The sequence below is a fragment of the Diuraphis noxia genome, unplaced genomic scaffold (genome assembly GCF_037042655.1).
Source record: "Diuraphis noxia isolate RWA-SAM2 unplaced genomic scaffold, SU_Dnox_SAM2 contig0002, whole genome shotgun sequence".
Lineage (NCBI taxonomy): Eukaryota > Metazoa > Arthropoda > Insecta > Hemiptera > Aphididae > Diuraphis > Diuraphis noxia.
In genome coordinates, this window is record NW_028301712.1 from 23,370,935 (window position 1) to 23,389,579 (window position 18,645).

The 18,645-nt window shown below is 25.9% G+C and overlaps 1 protein-coding gene across 2 annotated transcripts; it reads right to left on the minus strand.

Annotated features, from left to right (window-relative positions):
• Positions 1-1,384: 1,384 nt before the first annotated feature.
• Positions 1,385-9,996, minus strand: LOC107164567 (mitoferrin-1-like). Of its 2 annotated transcripts, none has more exons than XM_015512438.2 (5): positions 9,609-9,996; positions 8,723-9,002; positions 8,359-8,666; positions 3,307-3,645; positions 1,385-2,251 (listed from the first exon to the last, which is right to left on the minus strand). In XM_015512438.2, exons 1-4 carry the CDS (start codon positions 9,723-9,725, stop codon positions 3,307-3,309), a joined length of 1,044 nt encoding a protein of 347 aa, XP_015367924.1. In that variant the 5' UTR covers positions 9,726-9,996; the 3' UTR covers positions 1,385-2,251. The 2 variants fall into 2 exon arrangements, with proteins under 2 accessions (XP_015367924.1, XP_015367916.1); XM_015512430.2 differs by having other exon boundaries at positions 1,385-2,381.
• Between the last annotated feature and the right edge of the window lie 8,649 nt (positions 9,997-18,645).

Genomic DNA, 18,645 nt, shown 5'->3' on the forward strand with positions numbered 1-18,645 from the left:
TTCAAAATTATAAAAAATAATAGGCTCAATAAAGGACATCAAAACGTAAATATACCTATATGATCAAATAATACTGTACTGCATTTGTTTTTCCACCTCGGACAGGGTTTATTAACATTATTTTGTTAAAAAACAAAAAAAAAACATTTTTAAGCGATCTATTTAACAAGTATTTTAAAGCCACAATTCACACAGACGTATTCACAATCCGTAAATATAAAAAACTGTAATAATTTTAATAAGCAACTTAATCGTTTTTCATGAAACATTAGGTATGTAGATTCCTACAGTGGTATAGTATACCTACCTATTACAACAAATGATTGTACCTATATAGTTGGTTCCAAAAGCGCATGACGATTACATAACAGAATAGAATTAGATTAAATATAAATATTATATTATATGACCTTATATTGTTATTTGATAAAAAAATTTATATTTCTTAAATTATTAGTTGCATACAATTTATATAAACAAACATGTAAAGTAAAATAGGTATACACACCGTACATTACGATATACGATAAAAGTTCAATAGTTGTTTTATTTTGATTTAGAAAATTGTTTGTGGAAATATATTGCTCACTGATAAATACTAAATCCTAGTTTACCGATATTCTTAACCTGGCTTAATTATTTCATTAGCTGGCTCACTTTTGGTAATCAAAATAAGTGTAATACTGTAGCAAAATGTTTTTACGGGAATTTATAAAATGTTAGGGGAGTTAGCATAAACCCGTTGTACATTTGAAAACACATGCGGGTTTAACGTTCTCTTAATATTATACGATAAATCAGAAGTCACAAAGAGCGGTTTCACGTTATGATTGAGATAAATTATTTACTCGTAATCCACAAACACTGGAAAATAGTTCTTATTTTGAAAACTGTGTTTGAAATTGCTCGATTTATTATCACTAAGCAAAGTAAATATTGATAGGAACAACCAGTTTCAGAATAACCAAATTTCATTTCTCAAATACGTATACAAATAATAATTATGAATCAATATAAAATATAAATATTTTAATACCACTATATAAGCAGCATTGTTTTTATTAACCTCCAAATTATACTTCGACATTGAAATATTTAAATTAGAAGGAACCTTCTACATACATATCATAATGAAAAGAAATTGCACAGACCTAATTAAATGTTCAACTATCCAATCATAAAAGAAAATATGTAATACATACTTCAACCAAGGCTTTCAGTAAAAATAACACTAGTATACAAAACAGTAACAAAGATAAACGTTTACAACAAATGGGATAACAAGAGGTAGGTATCATCATTTAAAAACAAATGACACCTATTTTTCAAAAACTGTTTATGATTTTAGAAGGGTTCAATTATTAACATTATATTATAACAAAAATAATTATAATGGTGTTTTTATTGTCTGATGTTTTATTTTTTTTTTTCATAACATTCGCTTAAAATAAGCAATAAGTTGTTTACATGATGATATAATATAACGGTTAACAGAAATGTCATTTTTGTGAGGCACATACTAGATTTACAAGGAAAAATGTTGATTTTTCTTAAATATTTACTAATTAGCCGTAACTATGTCTATGAATATTAAATATAGTAGGTACTGTACATATACAAAATAAATAGTAATCACTTGGTAGTAAAAACCTTGTGATGTACATAAAATATTGAATAAACTTAATCATTGTAACAATTTAATTTCATTAATTTGCATTTACACTTGAAGTGTTTATTCTTCATAATATTATTTATTATTGTAACCATACACATTGAATTTTATCATTCTTAATTTTTTATAAAAATAAAATTATTTCAAATTTATATCAAACGTTAACATAATGATATTACTTTCCTCCAAAGTGAACATCGTTATAATAACAAAAACATAATCATATAACAAAAGGTAATAATAATAGTAATAATAATAATAATAAAAATAAATGAACATATCACAGACAAAAAGACATTTTAATACACCTAACTTGTTTTTATATATTTTAAAAACATACATAGACATAACAAGTCTATATATTTTAAGATGGGTATGTCTAGTATTGTAAAGTGAAGTATTTTAATCAGTAATAACTTATATTATTGGATAGTAAAACACAAGATCCTAATAATATTGTTATAAACACGGTAAAACAACTAATAACTATTTAAATGATAACTTAAAAAATAGTTAGTATTACATTTAACTAAAATAACACAATAGAAGACTACACAAATATTGTCTTCGGACTTGAGACTATAAAAAACAATAATTACAACAAGTTAGTAGTGATCTTTTGAACAGAAACACTTAACTAATACATTAAAATCAAAACAGCAAAAAATTACAACTCTTTGTAGTTGAAATAACTTCCTTACTTTCACAACTAAAAATAGAAAATATTTGTTGTGTAAATTATATACATTTTAATATTTTATTACTTAAAAATATTTATAATTTAACTGTTTAAGGGGTAATATTATGTTGTAAATAATTGTGTCTCTCAAAATCTATAAAATGTCTCTGTTGACAACTTTTATGCTTGTGCTTTTTGTTCAATTGTCAAAAATATAAGGCGTTTTTATAAATGTATACATATATATACATTTATGTATAAGTATATATTTATTCTACGGAAACACTATTTTAACTATTACGACAGTGTTATAAGAATTAGAAAATAAGGGTCAATACTTATTTTTATATTTTAACCAAATAAATATATTGTACATAGATAGTATTATATACATTTATACATGTTATATATTATACACTAATAAAATAACATAAATATATATAATACATCTGTTTGGTTAATATTATATAAGACCATATATATATGCATACATACATACATACATACATACATACATGCATACATACATATAGTTTTTTAAATTAATTATAGGAATTCCGAATTGAGTTTGGGACAGAGAAAAAATTTAAAGGTATACAAATAACAATAATCATATAATTTTGCTCACTAACCAAGTTATCAATATTTAAAATATAAAGTGAATAGTTATAATTTTTAACTTTAAGAATATGAATTCCTCTTAAATGTTAATATTCGCCAAATACCCCCATAGTTTTTAAAAACAAAATTATTAATTTCTTTGTGCTTTTAAAATGTCTATGTTTTTATTTATACATCATATAATTTAATACTGAACACCTGAAACTAAAAATTTAATCTGGATACGCAGCATTATGCAATTAATAACAAGCCTAATTTAAAAACAATTTGTATACATAATAAACTAATGTCTGCCCACAATAAACTAGTTTAGACCAGGTAACTCAATACTAACCTAAAATTGCTGACCTTTAGACGCATCATCTCTAACTGTATAATGACTATATATACGTGATCTTGAGGCTACAGGCAAATCACATCGAACACTAGTTGTTTTTGTTATTTTTTCATTTATCAATGATGAATTTATTGGAGGAGGTGGAGGAGGTGGCCGATCATCGGAAATGTTTGATTTCTTCATAAGTATAAATTTGAAAAATTCATAAGTCGTCCAGGATATAGCTGTTGATGGCATTTGATACAAGACACGAGCTACCATACCTCTAAAAAATCCTCTAGGACCACCCAAGGTATACACAGTTGCGACTGCACGAAATAAACCTTCAACTCTTACCTAGAAAATATGAAACAATTTTTAATTGATAAATTAAAATTTTTTTTTAATTATATCACAAGTTTTAATATTTAATTTAAATATTAATTGCTTATTTTAAATGTTTTACAGCTATAAATTGTAAGACTTAACTTTGCATTAACAGGATTTAAGAAAATTTAGCATTCAAATAATAATACTGGCTGCTAAATACATAAATGAGACTAATGTCTAATTCGTAATAAAATAATGAATGAAAATAATCATAGGCAAAACTATGGGTCAGGCCACTTAGGCCATGGCATAACTAACTGGATAATATACTGACATAATAAAAATTTAAATTTAAATAAAAAAACTTATTTTATAATTAGAATTTTTTTTCATATTTTTCATTTGGCCTGTCCTAATACAATTTTTTAGTTTCGCCTATGACAATAATATAATATAAACTAGTTACCAAGGCAAAATAGAATTATACAAGAATTAAATAATGTATAACCTATAATCACAATAATTATAGTAGTAAAATATAATTAACACATAGTATTTATTAACAACTAATTAAAGTACAATAAAATTACCCACCCATGCAATGAATAATTACATTTTTAGTAGCATATTTCTTTGTAAAATAATATATTCCACATTAATAATTTTAAATAATTAATATTTATGAACAAGCTAAAAAATAACCTATGAACTTGCACTTTTTTTTAACAGAAATTTCTAATGTCTATTCATACAATAACAACTTAAAATTAAAATTAATTTTAATTTTAACATAATTAATTGTTAATTTTTAATTTAAGAATAAAAATTTGGATTGAAGTAATAATGTAAACAGTTAATTATAATTAATTAAACAGTAATTTAAGTATTATGTAACTTTAATGAGATAATTTATCAAAAAAACTCGTTATGTTTATTATGTAAGTGACTTTTTAACCTAGTCACCAACATACCTAATTGTGCTAACATGCTGATAGCTAATAGGTAAATATTAATACTTGAAATACTTCAATTGAATGAACTTGAGAATATATCATACAAAAAACAAATTCAATAAAATATATTTTCTTTTTTTTATTAATTACTACTGCTACTATTATTAAACTATGATAGCTGAACAAATACAATTTAACCCAATAATACGTATTAATGTATAAATATATTACAACGAAAATGTTTCAACAACCAAATTTTATAATACTTTAATAACTATAATTACTATAATAAAGGATTATAGCATTCATAAATTCAAGTGGATAATCATTATATATTCTGAAATGGTATAGTTGAATTTTGTCACATACACCATTCACATAAAAATAAAGGAACAATAAATATTAAATAAGAAAAAGTGTATTCAAGTAATTAGTTTGATAGAAAATTTGCCATAATGTATTTTTAGTTATTGTGAAAAAAAAATATAATACAATTTCTTATTTTTTAAACAAAAACAATTAGATGTAAGAGAACTAAATTTCAAAAGTTGATAGCTAAAATATAAAATAGCAATATTTTACAATCTTACAATAACTTTACTGATGAATGACAAAAAATTGAATTTAAAATCTAAATGGGCCTATTAAAATCATATCTTATTTTAAATTAATTTTGATCACTGGAAAAATAGTGAATAATACAATTATAAATCATAATATCAGTTGTACACATAAAAATGTTAGACAAACTATATTTTTATTAATTTTACTAACTTAAACTAACTAAATTAATTATACTTTACATTATATCCAACATACCGATTGGTATCATAAAGCGATAAGAATTCTGAAAACAGATTTTAATTTGTTGTCAAGTCTTCTTGAGATCGACTTTCACATATTTTTGATTTTCTCCAAAAATTAAAATATGTCAATTTTTTAATTACTATTTTAAGAGATTTTGAGAGATAACAAAAATGTGAGAAAGTCAATCTCAAGAAAACTGGACAACAATTTATTTAAATCTGTTTTAAGCATTTTTATCACTTCATTATATTGATTGATACATTGGACATATAACACGTCTATAATCCTATTTTATACGTGTGTCAGACAAGGACAGAAAACCGCTGCTTCAAATCCCCTTAACTAAAAATTACATTATTTCAGTTTTTTTTTTAATTTGAATTGTAACGCCAAACATATTAATAATAAATTTATAAGTAATTTATTAGTTTGTTATACTATCTTTGAAACAAAACCCAATCATAAATATAAGGTTATTATATGATTATTATAAAAACAAATCATTACAAATTAGTGTTATAAAAACAGAATGTCTATCTTGTTACCTGTTAAATAAGATCCAATAATTAAGGTATATTGATTAAATTACTTTTATAAAGGTAATAATGGTTCGAATCCCGGTCATGGGCAGCATCGCTTGCCAGGCAGTTCACGCTGTCTGGAGAGAGGCCGCCGTCCCCTACCTGGGCATGGCAGAAACCTACAGGTGCCTACTAGAAATTCTGCCAAAAAACACAAACGTGTACCAAAACCCCACCCAACTTAAAAACCAAACAGTAACCACCCTGCACTCAATGGCCTATGTTGCCACGAGTTAATTAATAAAAAAAAAAACAAAGTTAATAAATAAAAAAATAGTATTTTAAAAATAGTATATCCTATATAGGTACAATATTATATAGAACATTTATAATTATCAAATTTACCATTTAAATTGGCCATTTGCCATTGAACCTATTAAATGCTCATACTTAGTTATTTATTAGTTTATTACAAGAGAAATTTAGAAGTTAAGATTATAATACACTTTTGTTTTAAATTTATTTATCTTCTATACATAAATAAAATCTTGTATGTTATTTGTGAAGACTTAACAACTTTTAATTCTTTAATTGTATTATTATTTTAAACACATATATTATTAGATATTGGCATATGTTTTAATAACTATTCTAAAAAAAACAGTACTTTAAAAAACTTTTTGTCTATTAAAACTTTGACTCTATATTTTAAATTAACAAAAGCTTTCTTTTAAAAAACATTTTTTACACAATTAAAATAATTTGTCATGTTAATATTATAAAAAAAAAATATGCAAGTATTTAGTTGCAAATCATATTTCCATATTTCCAATTGTAATAAATTATAATTATCATTATATTGACCAAAGTAATTAAACACATGCCTACATATCGGAATTATAAATTAACTTATGGTAATAGTAAAATAATTTAAATAATGTATAGATAACAATATTTCAAAGCTATTCCCCTACCAGGTACAATGTACCTATTGTGACAGGTGTTCAATCTGACCATGATCTAATTTCAAGAAATAATGGTTCCAACATACTTACAAGAATTAGTATGTTTGCCCTCCATTATAGCTAACATATAAAATGTTTATAGTTTATATAACAATAAAAATACAAACTTCACAAAATTACTATCTCTAAACTAAAAAATATTGATGACAATACTGGTTGGATACTGAAAGCTGACTGTGTAATAAAATATGAAATTAATGATAAATAATTGAATTTTAAAAATATTACTTCTGTTGGTTTACCCAAAATTTGTCAAAAATTATAACGAAAACATAAGAACATTTCTTTATATCTTTACAGTTTTTTACTATCTTCTCAAAATCCCTCAGAAAATGATAGGTAACTTTTTTTAAGTTCAACATAAATATGTACTACAGTACTGTAGGCATACAAAAATTCAAATGTTTTATTTGAAAATAAAATAAAAGAATTGTAAAACCTATAGTCTCCACTTGCCTAGGTGTTCTATGAATCTAACTATAATATAATTAATAGATACATGATTATTTATGTAAAAGTGTTTAAGATCAAAAATAAATGTTATCAAATCATTTCAATAAAATGTTATTTTAAAAAATTCATATTCCAATTATCACTCATTTATACTTAATTTCTATAGATAATTATTTATGTTATTATAAATAATCTCAAATTTTATATCATGAATTATATATAAATATTTTTTATTTCTCATATTATTTATGAAACTAAAATGCACTAACTTATTTTTAGTGCAATTTAAATTTCAAGTATTTTAATAATGAACATTAGTTTGAAATAAATTATGCGTATAAAAAATATGGTGACATTATAAATATAATCAAATAAAAAGTTTTTTTTTTTATTTATAAAATCAATTTCATCTGTAAAATATGAAATTTGTTTAAAATATTACTTATAAAACTACCAACAAATAAATGTAGCTTTAACAATTAATTTAAATAAATCAATAACAAAATATATACTATCAACAACAGAAATCTAACCTTGTATAAACATGACAATATTAAATAGTTCAATACTTGACATATTATATTGCGTTTGGTTAGAACGCATAAGAAAAAAATTAATTAATTACATAGAAATATTTTTTAATAGTATTCAGGTATTAAAAACCTAGTTTATCATAGTTAAATCAAATCTAGAATTTGCATAATGATTTGTAAGTTTTTAAATTCATAATAAAAATGTTATATCACAACCATGATTTATTTTTTCAAATGTTAGGTATAATAGATTAATATTAGAATTTAATAAGAAATACTAGAATAAAGTGACAAAATGATTTTGTATTAAGATGATTGATGGCATATATTAACGAAATCTAAATTCAGTTTTATTTTTAATCTATTGGCCAATGTGTTAGTAACTTAACAATTAATATTAATAATGAAAAAAATTATTCTAAAAATAAAAATTAGATATTTCACTTACATTTGTAGTTTGAGTGTTTAATAGAGTCTTGCACACATCCAATGGCGTTGTTATGGCAGCTGCAAGTCCCCCAGCAACGCCTCCTGATATCATGTGATATAAAGGATTGTATATTCTATCTGGATTCAAAAAATTTTGACAATACTCGTATGTCATAAAATGAACTATTTGAAATGGCGCGTTCATGAACAGCTGTACCATGTACGAACGATAGAATGCTCCTAATCCTTCAGTTCGCCAAATTGAACTCACACAATTTAAAATACCATTATATGGTGAATTTGACATTTGTAGACGTTGTTTAACAACTACAAAATAAAATTAATATAACAAAATTAATTTAACATGGTATTGCTAATTTTACCATCTGTTGGAGTCATAATTGCATCATGTATAATAGTTGAAACACATCCAGCAACACCTGAGGAAACTGTCATATTTAAAGGTGTTTGATGGGAAATTTTTTGCTTCAAATGTTCATAAGATGCAAAATAGAGAGCATGAGCAGGACCAGCACCTATAATTACTGTCCCCATTCCACGCATTGGTCTTAAATATCCTTCATGTTTTATCATATTGAAAAGGACAGTGCCAATTCCACGATTCCCTACATTTCCAGATGGCATGAATGCCTGTAGCCGAGTCTAAAAGAAAAAAAATTGATTTAAGTTGAAATACAAGAATAATCTTCATAGATCATATCAGTTAAGTAATAATTTCATACATTCATTATTACTGAATTAAAAAGGGACAATACAGGAAGTTGGTGTTAAGGTTATGTATCATAAACACAAATTACCCAAACACTTTTGAAGTTTAATATTAACCCAATAATACTAAAGATGAATTAAAGATGAGTAGGTAATTTCAGGTTAAGTATGAGATTGATTTATATTCAATTTCAATTAAAAGAAAAACTGAAAATAAAAACTTATGTAAATATTATAGTAAAAAAACCAAGATTTAATTATTAACAAAAATAAAACTGTATAAATTAGTAAGTACTTAAATAATATTTAAGCTCATAAACCATGGAAGTTGAATATAATGCAAGATTTTTTTATATTAATTTCTAAAATAAGTACCTACCCTAATTACTAGACTTTAAATTATGTATTAATTTCCTAATTTACCTTGAGATAATGTGATAAATTTTAGATAAATAGTATACATTTACACGATTTCCATTACTATTTTAATCCATAAAATTACGTACTTTCTAAAATATATGAATAAGACTAACCACTTACCTTTACAGAATCTAGAGGGTACATAACACAATGTTCCATAATCCCTGCAATGGCACCAGCAAGCATGTGATCAGTCACATTAGACGATGGTAAGGTCTCATATTCATCAAAACTCATAATAAATAAATTAATTATGAACTAATAAATAATTATATTTATTTCTGAATAGGCGAACTGCCGATCTGCATGAAAAACTTAGTTTAGTGAAAGTGAAGTCGCTCGAATATTTTTGCCCCGAGGATGTGTTATGTGCCACGAACATGAAGTTAGTAATGCACTTGTGACGATTGATTATAACGGGTTCCCAAAATGTGGTATCACCCTTTAGAACGAAAGTTATGAAGTCTACACAAAATAATATCAAGGCGTAACTATAAATTCTATTAAAAATCGTCTATAATAAAAACTAAATCGAATCAAAAATAATAACGTACCTAATGAAAAATTTAAACATTTTATAAATATTTTAAAATGTGTTAAGTTATAATATAATATAATGTAAACATAGTTTTATTTTAATATTTAAATAATTAATAAATCTAAAACTAAAAGCATGGCTTAAAAATGTTGAATTATACATGACGTAATAGTTTCTTAAGCTAACGATTGAACTATAATGTCATAAGTGGAGATTGAATTAATAATTATGAACATTATTTGCGTGATTATTGAGAAATCATGTTGATGAATGATAATGTATACCTTATTTTTATTAATAATTTCAATGATGGTTGTATAATTCTATAAAATTGTGCTAAATACAAAATGTGATTAATTTTACTCATTAATGAACCATAAAGTACCAATACTCGAATTGCTGGAGCGCCATCATTGCCAAAAGCCGAAGGTTATGACGAAAATGTTAAATTGAAAATGATTGTTTATCAATAAAATAAAGGTTTGTTATCATTCATGTATTGTAATACAACTACGGACTATGATTAGGTAAATACAAGATAGAACAATATTATGTCCATGACTCAAAAGAAGGGATATAAAAATATATTTGTTATCTTCGATTGGAATAACACGGTTGGTGTTTTTAATTTTATAATCTTAATCACAGAATAATAATTACTAGTGATTAAATGAAATGTAGATTGTAGGAACACGTGCGATTGTCCCAGTTTAACTAGTAATTATTACTAATATAATATGTTAATATGATTAATTGCTGATATCCCCCCCCCATAATATCTTGTCAATTAAATCATTGAAGTTTGACGTACTTTGTAGTATTCTGCATTCGAGTTCAGACAGTTCAGTTAACGATGCGGAAATTACCAGAAAGTCGTCTGTACAAAAAACCGTAGTATGATCGATAGAGATTCCGTTGAAAGTAAAAACCATTTTTATTGTGGATATTTTAGTTAGCCGTAAAATGAGTGAAATTAGTGTCTAAATCGAAAAAAAATAATAATTAAACACGAACAACAACACTGCGGATGGACTCGAGTCAGATTTAGAAAAAAATATGTAGTAAACGGCGTCTAATGTATAATTTGAATGCCAAAATAATGTAATTTGAATATCTAACTGCCATGCCAGTGGGCGATAATATTACATGACTATACGTTGTAGATTATAGACGTATAGTGTCAACTGTCAAGTGTTAAGAATATAATTGTATTAACTATGGGTTTAGACATGAATTATAAACGCGATGATATTATTTTGATGTATGGCAATCGGAGTAGCGAGTAACGATTGACTGTGAAATTTCGATACTCGATAGTTTACTATAATAGTAAACGGTAAATCAACATAACTACTAACTAGAAAAGCAGAATACGGTCACGGTGAAAGCTAAAGAGAACATAAACTAGTTTATACTTTTATTATAGTCTTATAGGCAAGGTGGATATAGCAGGCTAGTCTATGGACTATGAGCATGGCTCTAAGCTGGCATTGCAGGCTATCAGACCACTAATTGTGATTATCATACATATATCTTATCACAAACATATTTATTTAGGGAGAACAGCTGCAATTGTCCGAAAATTGATAACAGCTCTGACCGAAAAATGGTGGCGTCGAATCTAATTGTCAACATCGAAACTTTAAAAAAATTTGTTAAAATAATTATTGTTTCTTTTAGTGGTATCACTAGTTTGAAACTTTAAAATAAAAGAATTAATATACTACCTATTATGGTTACCCGATTGTCATTCACTAATCACAATGTCTTATTTATAGCATGGCAAAATAGATATATTTTGTCATGATTTATAGTTAATTTATCTGAATTATTAATAATACGACCATTAAATAGATTAAATGTAATCTATTTCTATTCCTTAATACAACTACACTGTATAAAAACATTGAAGACATATTATTATATAATATAATATCCTAATAATATGAAATATTAATAAATCATTATGAATATGAAAGTGGTCTCTACTTCTCTTTCTCCTTCAACAAGTTGTATAATCCAGAAAAACGGAAAATGTTCTATACGTATTATTATGTATAAATATTTGTAATCCAGAAAAGTACAGAAAATGTTCTATATATATATATATATATATATATATATATATATATATATATATCGCATGCCGACATGCCGCAGTGATGCAGCTCGTTTAGTTAAAATATTATATTGTACTGTATCGTAACCGAAAAAATCAGAATAACCAAGTAACCGAAAAGTGTTACCCGTCTTGAATACTTGACACGATAGAAACGTGAAGAAGACTGGACTATAATTAGTTGAAGTTCTATGAATTATACATATTATATAAATCATAGATAATAAGAATTCTACATTCTACCCATAATACCAATGTCTGCCAATGTGAGTAAAATAGTGTTTTTCTCATCCTCATTCCGACACGCTCTTCCCTCTATGCTGTTATTATAGCTTTAATTGTAGCTTCCGTTCTGTAATATCGATGCTGCGAGGCCACCGAATGATAATCACATGCATTTAGGTGTGATTCATAATTATATGCCTTTGGGCGTCAAGCTTGACCGGAGACCGCCTTTGACACTGATATACAGTGCGATTAATGATAAGTGAACACGACAATTATTATAACGTTGTATAAAAGCATTAGGCAATATTCCGATTCGTGAGACAACGTTGGTCCATCGGTTAAGTGCTACACTGAAAATCAATACATGATAAATATCACGTTTTACCGCACCAGCAACTGCAGGCTGTGAACAATCACAGATTGCTCTAACGTTCTGTGTCTAAACTGAATAAGATAATCCAAAATGCCTTACTGGCTACAACTGCGGGGGAAGCGATCTTGATAAATTCGTCTATAACTCATCTGAGATTAGAGAATGGAGACAGAGATTGCGCGGACCGCAAACGCACGGGCATGGTGGTAACACTCCGCGGTGTGCACAGTGCACACGACACCTTGAATTTCCTGGCGACTGTTTCATAATGTTATTTTAATACCTTTTTTTCTTCTTACGCTAAAACACTTTTTATTTCATGTGCATGTCGTATGCGATACACATATTAATATATTATTATTATATTAACCATAATATTTTAGTACCTCATGGCTCATACACTACCTGTTGTGTGACGTATTTAATACAATATTATAAGTAAAATAATATGATTTTTTTTTAAGTAGGTAAGTATTTTTATTTTCAAGAATCATTTAATAGCACAGTAAGTGAGTTGATTCTCGAGACCTACTTTATGTATTAGTTGATTCCCGGGTCATTATTAAGTATGTACGAGTTGATCTCCATTGTTGTATATGTATATCAATAGACTCCGCGACCATAATAAGTTCAACCGTCACCTTTTTATTGAAGTGTTGTCGTGGTGAAAAGAATTTCAAAAAACAATTCAAACATTTTCGTCTAAAAGGGATAATATAATATTCAAAGTAATAAAAAATACAGTTAATTTCATATAATTTGAATAATTATCAATAATTGTCGTAAATAATAAAATAAGTAAAATACATATATAGGTATATGGTAAAAAATAGTGATATAGGCCAGTTTTATACAAGAGAATATATTGGTCATATAATTCATATATTCTACTTTAGCTTGTTTAGATTTGTAATTTACAAATATTCAGTGGATTGATAATCGGGGCCCAGCGGAATCAATAGGTAAAAAAGTTCGGCGGAGTCGATACGTTTCGCAATCAATAGATATTTTACAGGTAAAAAGGTAATTTTGGCGCAATAAACATACGCCCCGAGGATCAACTCTTGCGAAGCCCATTTAAGGAGCCTTCGTGCTGCATCTGCATCATTGAATGATATTTAAAATTCATATGACCATCATTATTCAACTTCAAATGAACAACCAACCTATAAATTTGTGCGACACTGAGAGCGTTACCATTATTACGTCATCGTGTTAATATCGTACTTTTTTATTAGAATAAGTATTACATTACTATACCAACCTTATCATACTTTTTAGATTCTAAAGGTAACTATAATAATTCATAATTTTTAATAAAATTAATAACTTATTACTTCTAATGTCGAATGAAATCAGTAATCGCATGACATATATAATATACATGTACCAATATGCATTTGCATGGACAATAGGAATTGTGGATACTGCTTCTGTTTTATCAGATTTTTAGGTTTTAGTAAGAACATATTTTATACTTACTATTAACTTTCATTCTTCAAACTAGAATTAATACTTACAACTTAAAAACTTATTTATTTATTAAAACTTAAAAAAAATTTAAAAACTGTAAAATTAGCTTAAATTTAGCATAAATATTTTTAAAAGATGTTGAGTATAGAAGATTTTAATTAACTATTTAACAGCGGAATATTTCAAATTTCCACGGTTAATACTTTTTAAATTTCTACAAAAAAATTTAAATTGAGGAATTATACTCATTTTTTATGATTCTTGTAATGCTTATATGAAAACTTTTATTAATTTTAAGATCTTAGGTATATATGAACCTATACCTTAAACATTTTAAGGATTTTTAACTGAAAAATAAGTTTTACATTTGTGCACAATTTTGACAAACTTCGATATTCATGAAAAACATTAAAATTATACCATATCATACTTAGCTACAAAGATATTTGCAAAAATTTCAAGTACCAATCTACAATTATTCGTTTTTTAATAAACTATACGACAGTATAACAAAATCTGATTTTTATTCAAAATTCCTGTTTATCTATATTTTGTTTATCGTAGTAGGTATTGTTTAAACGAATTTCTAAAAAATAATACCCATGAGTCATTATAATTGTAAAATCAATACATTCAACACTTCGTTCTGAAACAACAGAAGCTAAAAGTATAATTTTTGTGTATTGACTGTGTATGCCATTGTTGTAGGATAAAAACACTATAGGTACAATATTCATGATAGTACGAAAATGCATTATCTTATACACTCGATCGTTAAAAATTAAAATTTGAGCTTCAATTGTTTTAAAGGTTTCCTAAAAATACTAAAGAAAATATGTTTTAATACTAAATTTCGAATGAGATATCTCTCTGTTTTCCAAACCGTAGCACATCAGCTGGTGCACCATGTCTAAATATAATATAAAACCCGTATAAGTAATAAAAAAAAAAAAATATTAATTACATTATAAGTTTGATGTTTTATTTTCGGAACTCCACAACTGTGTAAATTCGTAATTGCAAAGCATATATTAATTAGGTACAACAATTTTTGTTCAAATTAAACGCCTATACAAAAAGTACTCCTACACTTTTGGATCATAGGCTATATTGTTCGTTATTTATTAATAGTCGGTTTACTATCATATATCACGATTCAAAACGTATTGGGGTATTTATTCACCTGTTATTGTTATTTTTTTTTGGCTGGCAATACACATTGATATCAATACTTATTTACTCGGTAGTCAAAACACAATATTCAGGTGTTAATTACTAATATATAAAAGTATGGATATGCATTTTAACATTTATCATTTACGGGCGCGGTTCGTTTCACCCAAAACTGACATTTCCCCTTTCGCCCAGATATCTATGTTTCAACATTTTCAAACAAAAGCATTTCGATCGTTTTAAAATTAAATTAGCAATGGCTATTAAGGAATATAATGTTTTTTAATTCGTGACAAAAAATTTAAAAAAATACGTATTATAATTATTATATTAATATATGATAGTATATTATATCATAAAAAAGCGAGTAAGAGTTGTGGATGTCGCTCTGCTGTACAGTATAGGTTACAAGTGGGTTACTGTAATGGATGGAATTAATTTTAAATCCAATGATATTACATCATTGTATACGAAAAACGGTTCTGAGCGGAGACGGTTTATCTGTTTAGGATATATTATTAAAAATTTTCAAATCTTAGATATAATAGAAAAAGTTTTTATAAATTTCTGTCTAAGATAATTTGAACATTGCCGTAATTTTTACATATTTAGTCAAAGTTTGAACTTTAAATGCTTATGAAAACAAAAATCGTACCTATGTATTTTTAATATTTTTCAACTGCTATTGAACAATATGTTAGGTGTTAAAAAAGTTGAAAAATTAAAATGTCAATAAACAGCTCAAACAAATCAAAATTTTATCAAACATAAAAAATGCCTATATGAATATTCAGTGAAAATTTCAAGTATCTGCGGTCATTTGTTTTAGAGTTACACCAAAATAAAAAATTTATTGAATGAGAAATCTAGTGAAAATCCAATGTTGTAAAAATTTAAATTTCAAACGATATAAAAATTTGATTTGAATTTCTGGTGGACATTTTACGCTCAGCAGATCACGTTTATCTCCGTTAGTTTAAAATTTAGAATCTCAGTGGATTGACCTATTATAAAGATTAAAGGCAAAATTATTATCAAATATCTCGCTCCGCTCAGAATCTAAAAGCTTCTAAAAAGTCGTCACAAAATACAAATTATTATTTTATTTTTATTTTTATAGATGCTTTTTACATATTCATACCTTGGTATTTTAGTAATAATATAAGTTTTCAATTATTTTTATCTACTTAAAACAATAAGAAGGCCAAACACAATAGGTATATATTTAGGTAGGAACTATCAAGGGGGTTCCTGTGGAGGGAGTGATGGGGCGACCGCTCTCCCCCCATAAGGTGATCTGACTTACACGGTAATTATTGGGGAATTTTACAATTTATACTTAAGTACTTAACATTTTTTTTTTACATGAAATTATAATATTAAATCAAATTTCTTAATATCTTGTTATATATAATTAACACTTATTCACGGTCATAGAGTCATAGAATTTTTAGAGAATATAATATATTATATAGTGGTGTATCTATATACATAGGTAGGGGTATTATAGGGGGGGGAGTGGGTTATTGAGCTTTAGCCCCTCCCGAAATTACAGTCTTAACTGTTAACTATATTGTAGTCTCTAGGTGCTAGAATAGCTAGATAATTATTGCTAGTCGCTATATAATTATATCCCACCCTAAAAATTATTTCTATATACGCTACTGATATTATATTATAATTTATAACTATTATTGATTCATATATTATATATATCAATTTATAATAAAATATTCTATGCTCAATTGTGTTGCTACAAAGGTATATAGGTACTCAATTGTGCTTTACCGTGTAAATAAATAAAATTTTTTTATAATTTTAATTTCTATAAAAAATTATCAAGTTCATCTGGGATGCAAACCCTAATCAGTAGGTAATTTCCAATATCATATTTTCATTAATAATAATAATGGCAATTCATTATAACGCATTAATAATGCACATTATAAACACTGCATCTTCAATAATAATTAATAATTATATGTATACGGTGATTATTTGTAATTTTTTCTTTTAAGTACCTATCTATTTACAAAATATAGGGGCACATAGGGAAAAATTGTGAAGAACATCAAAAAATTACATCTAAAATCCATATCAGTGTTTCAATACTGATTTAATATGATTCATAAAACATCATATAACTTTTTATCAAAACAATTTTAAAAAATAGTTCACAAAAAAGTTAATTTAAAAAAAAAAGCACTCGTCATAGTTATAGTAGTTAAGGTATATTAGCATTATTGGTTCGTATCTTAGAATCTTAAAAGTATGAAAATCATTGTTTTTTTATTGTTTACCTACTTGTTAAATTAATATCACAATAATCTATTAAAATATCATTAACAGCATAATAATAGGTACATCAATTTCTTGTCCACCCATATTTTTATATAATTATTAACATATATTTTACAATATAATCACTTAATCACTTATTTATTTACACTACGAGTAAAATACTTTGATATCCATTTTACTTGTAGCCAATGAGTAAATTTCTGTATTACTCGTCTCGCTTGTGATAAAATTTACTTAAATACTCACTACGTTTGTTTATTTTTAAATCTGGTATTTATGAATAATTATTAATCATATTACACAACCGAACAAATACTTGAAAATTTAAAATCGACTACTAAAACTCTTATAATATAGTCTAATCACCATAAAAACAATTGATGATTCACTCTGTAAAACAAAACATAAAACCCTAAAACACAAATTCATCTTCTTACCTTTAAAAAATAAGAATGGAACTTGCCATTCTTTAGGTCTATTTAAATAGCAACCGTATTTTCAAAATTTCCCACGCAAATATTGTTGCACTTTTAATGACCTCAAAGGACCACCGAATAATTGAATAAAACTCTTTTATAGCCATTACAAAAATCACTTCCACCTAAGTAATTCACACCTAATGAAGTCCGCTAATTTATAATGAAGTCTCCCTCAAAACATCGCCTAGATGTGATCTCATTAATTCCAAAATAGCTAAAATGCCTATATAGCGATACAATTAATGTATGTAATTTAATTAAAAAGAAACCTTGTAGAAATTGTTTAATATGGTGTAATACTTTATAACTTTATTACATAAGCATAACATATACAGACATACAGTAAAGTATATTTTATATGCTATATAAAGCTTAAAAACTTTATTAACTTGATCCATTACGTAAGATATTGGACAACGATTTTTGGGCCGCTTGAAGGAGCCAATCCACCCTTGATATGGTATCAAATAAAA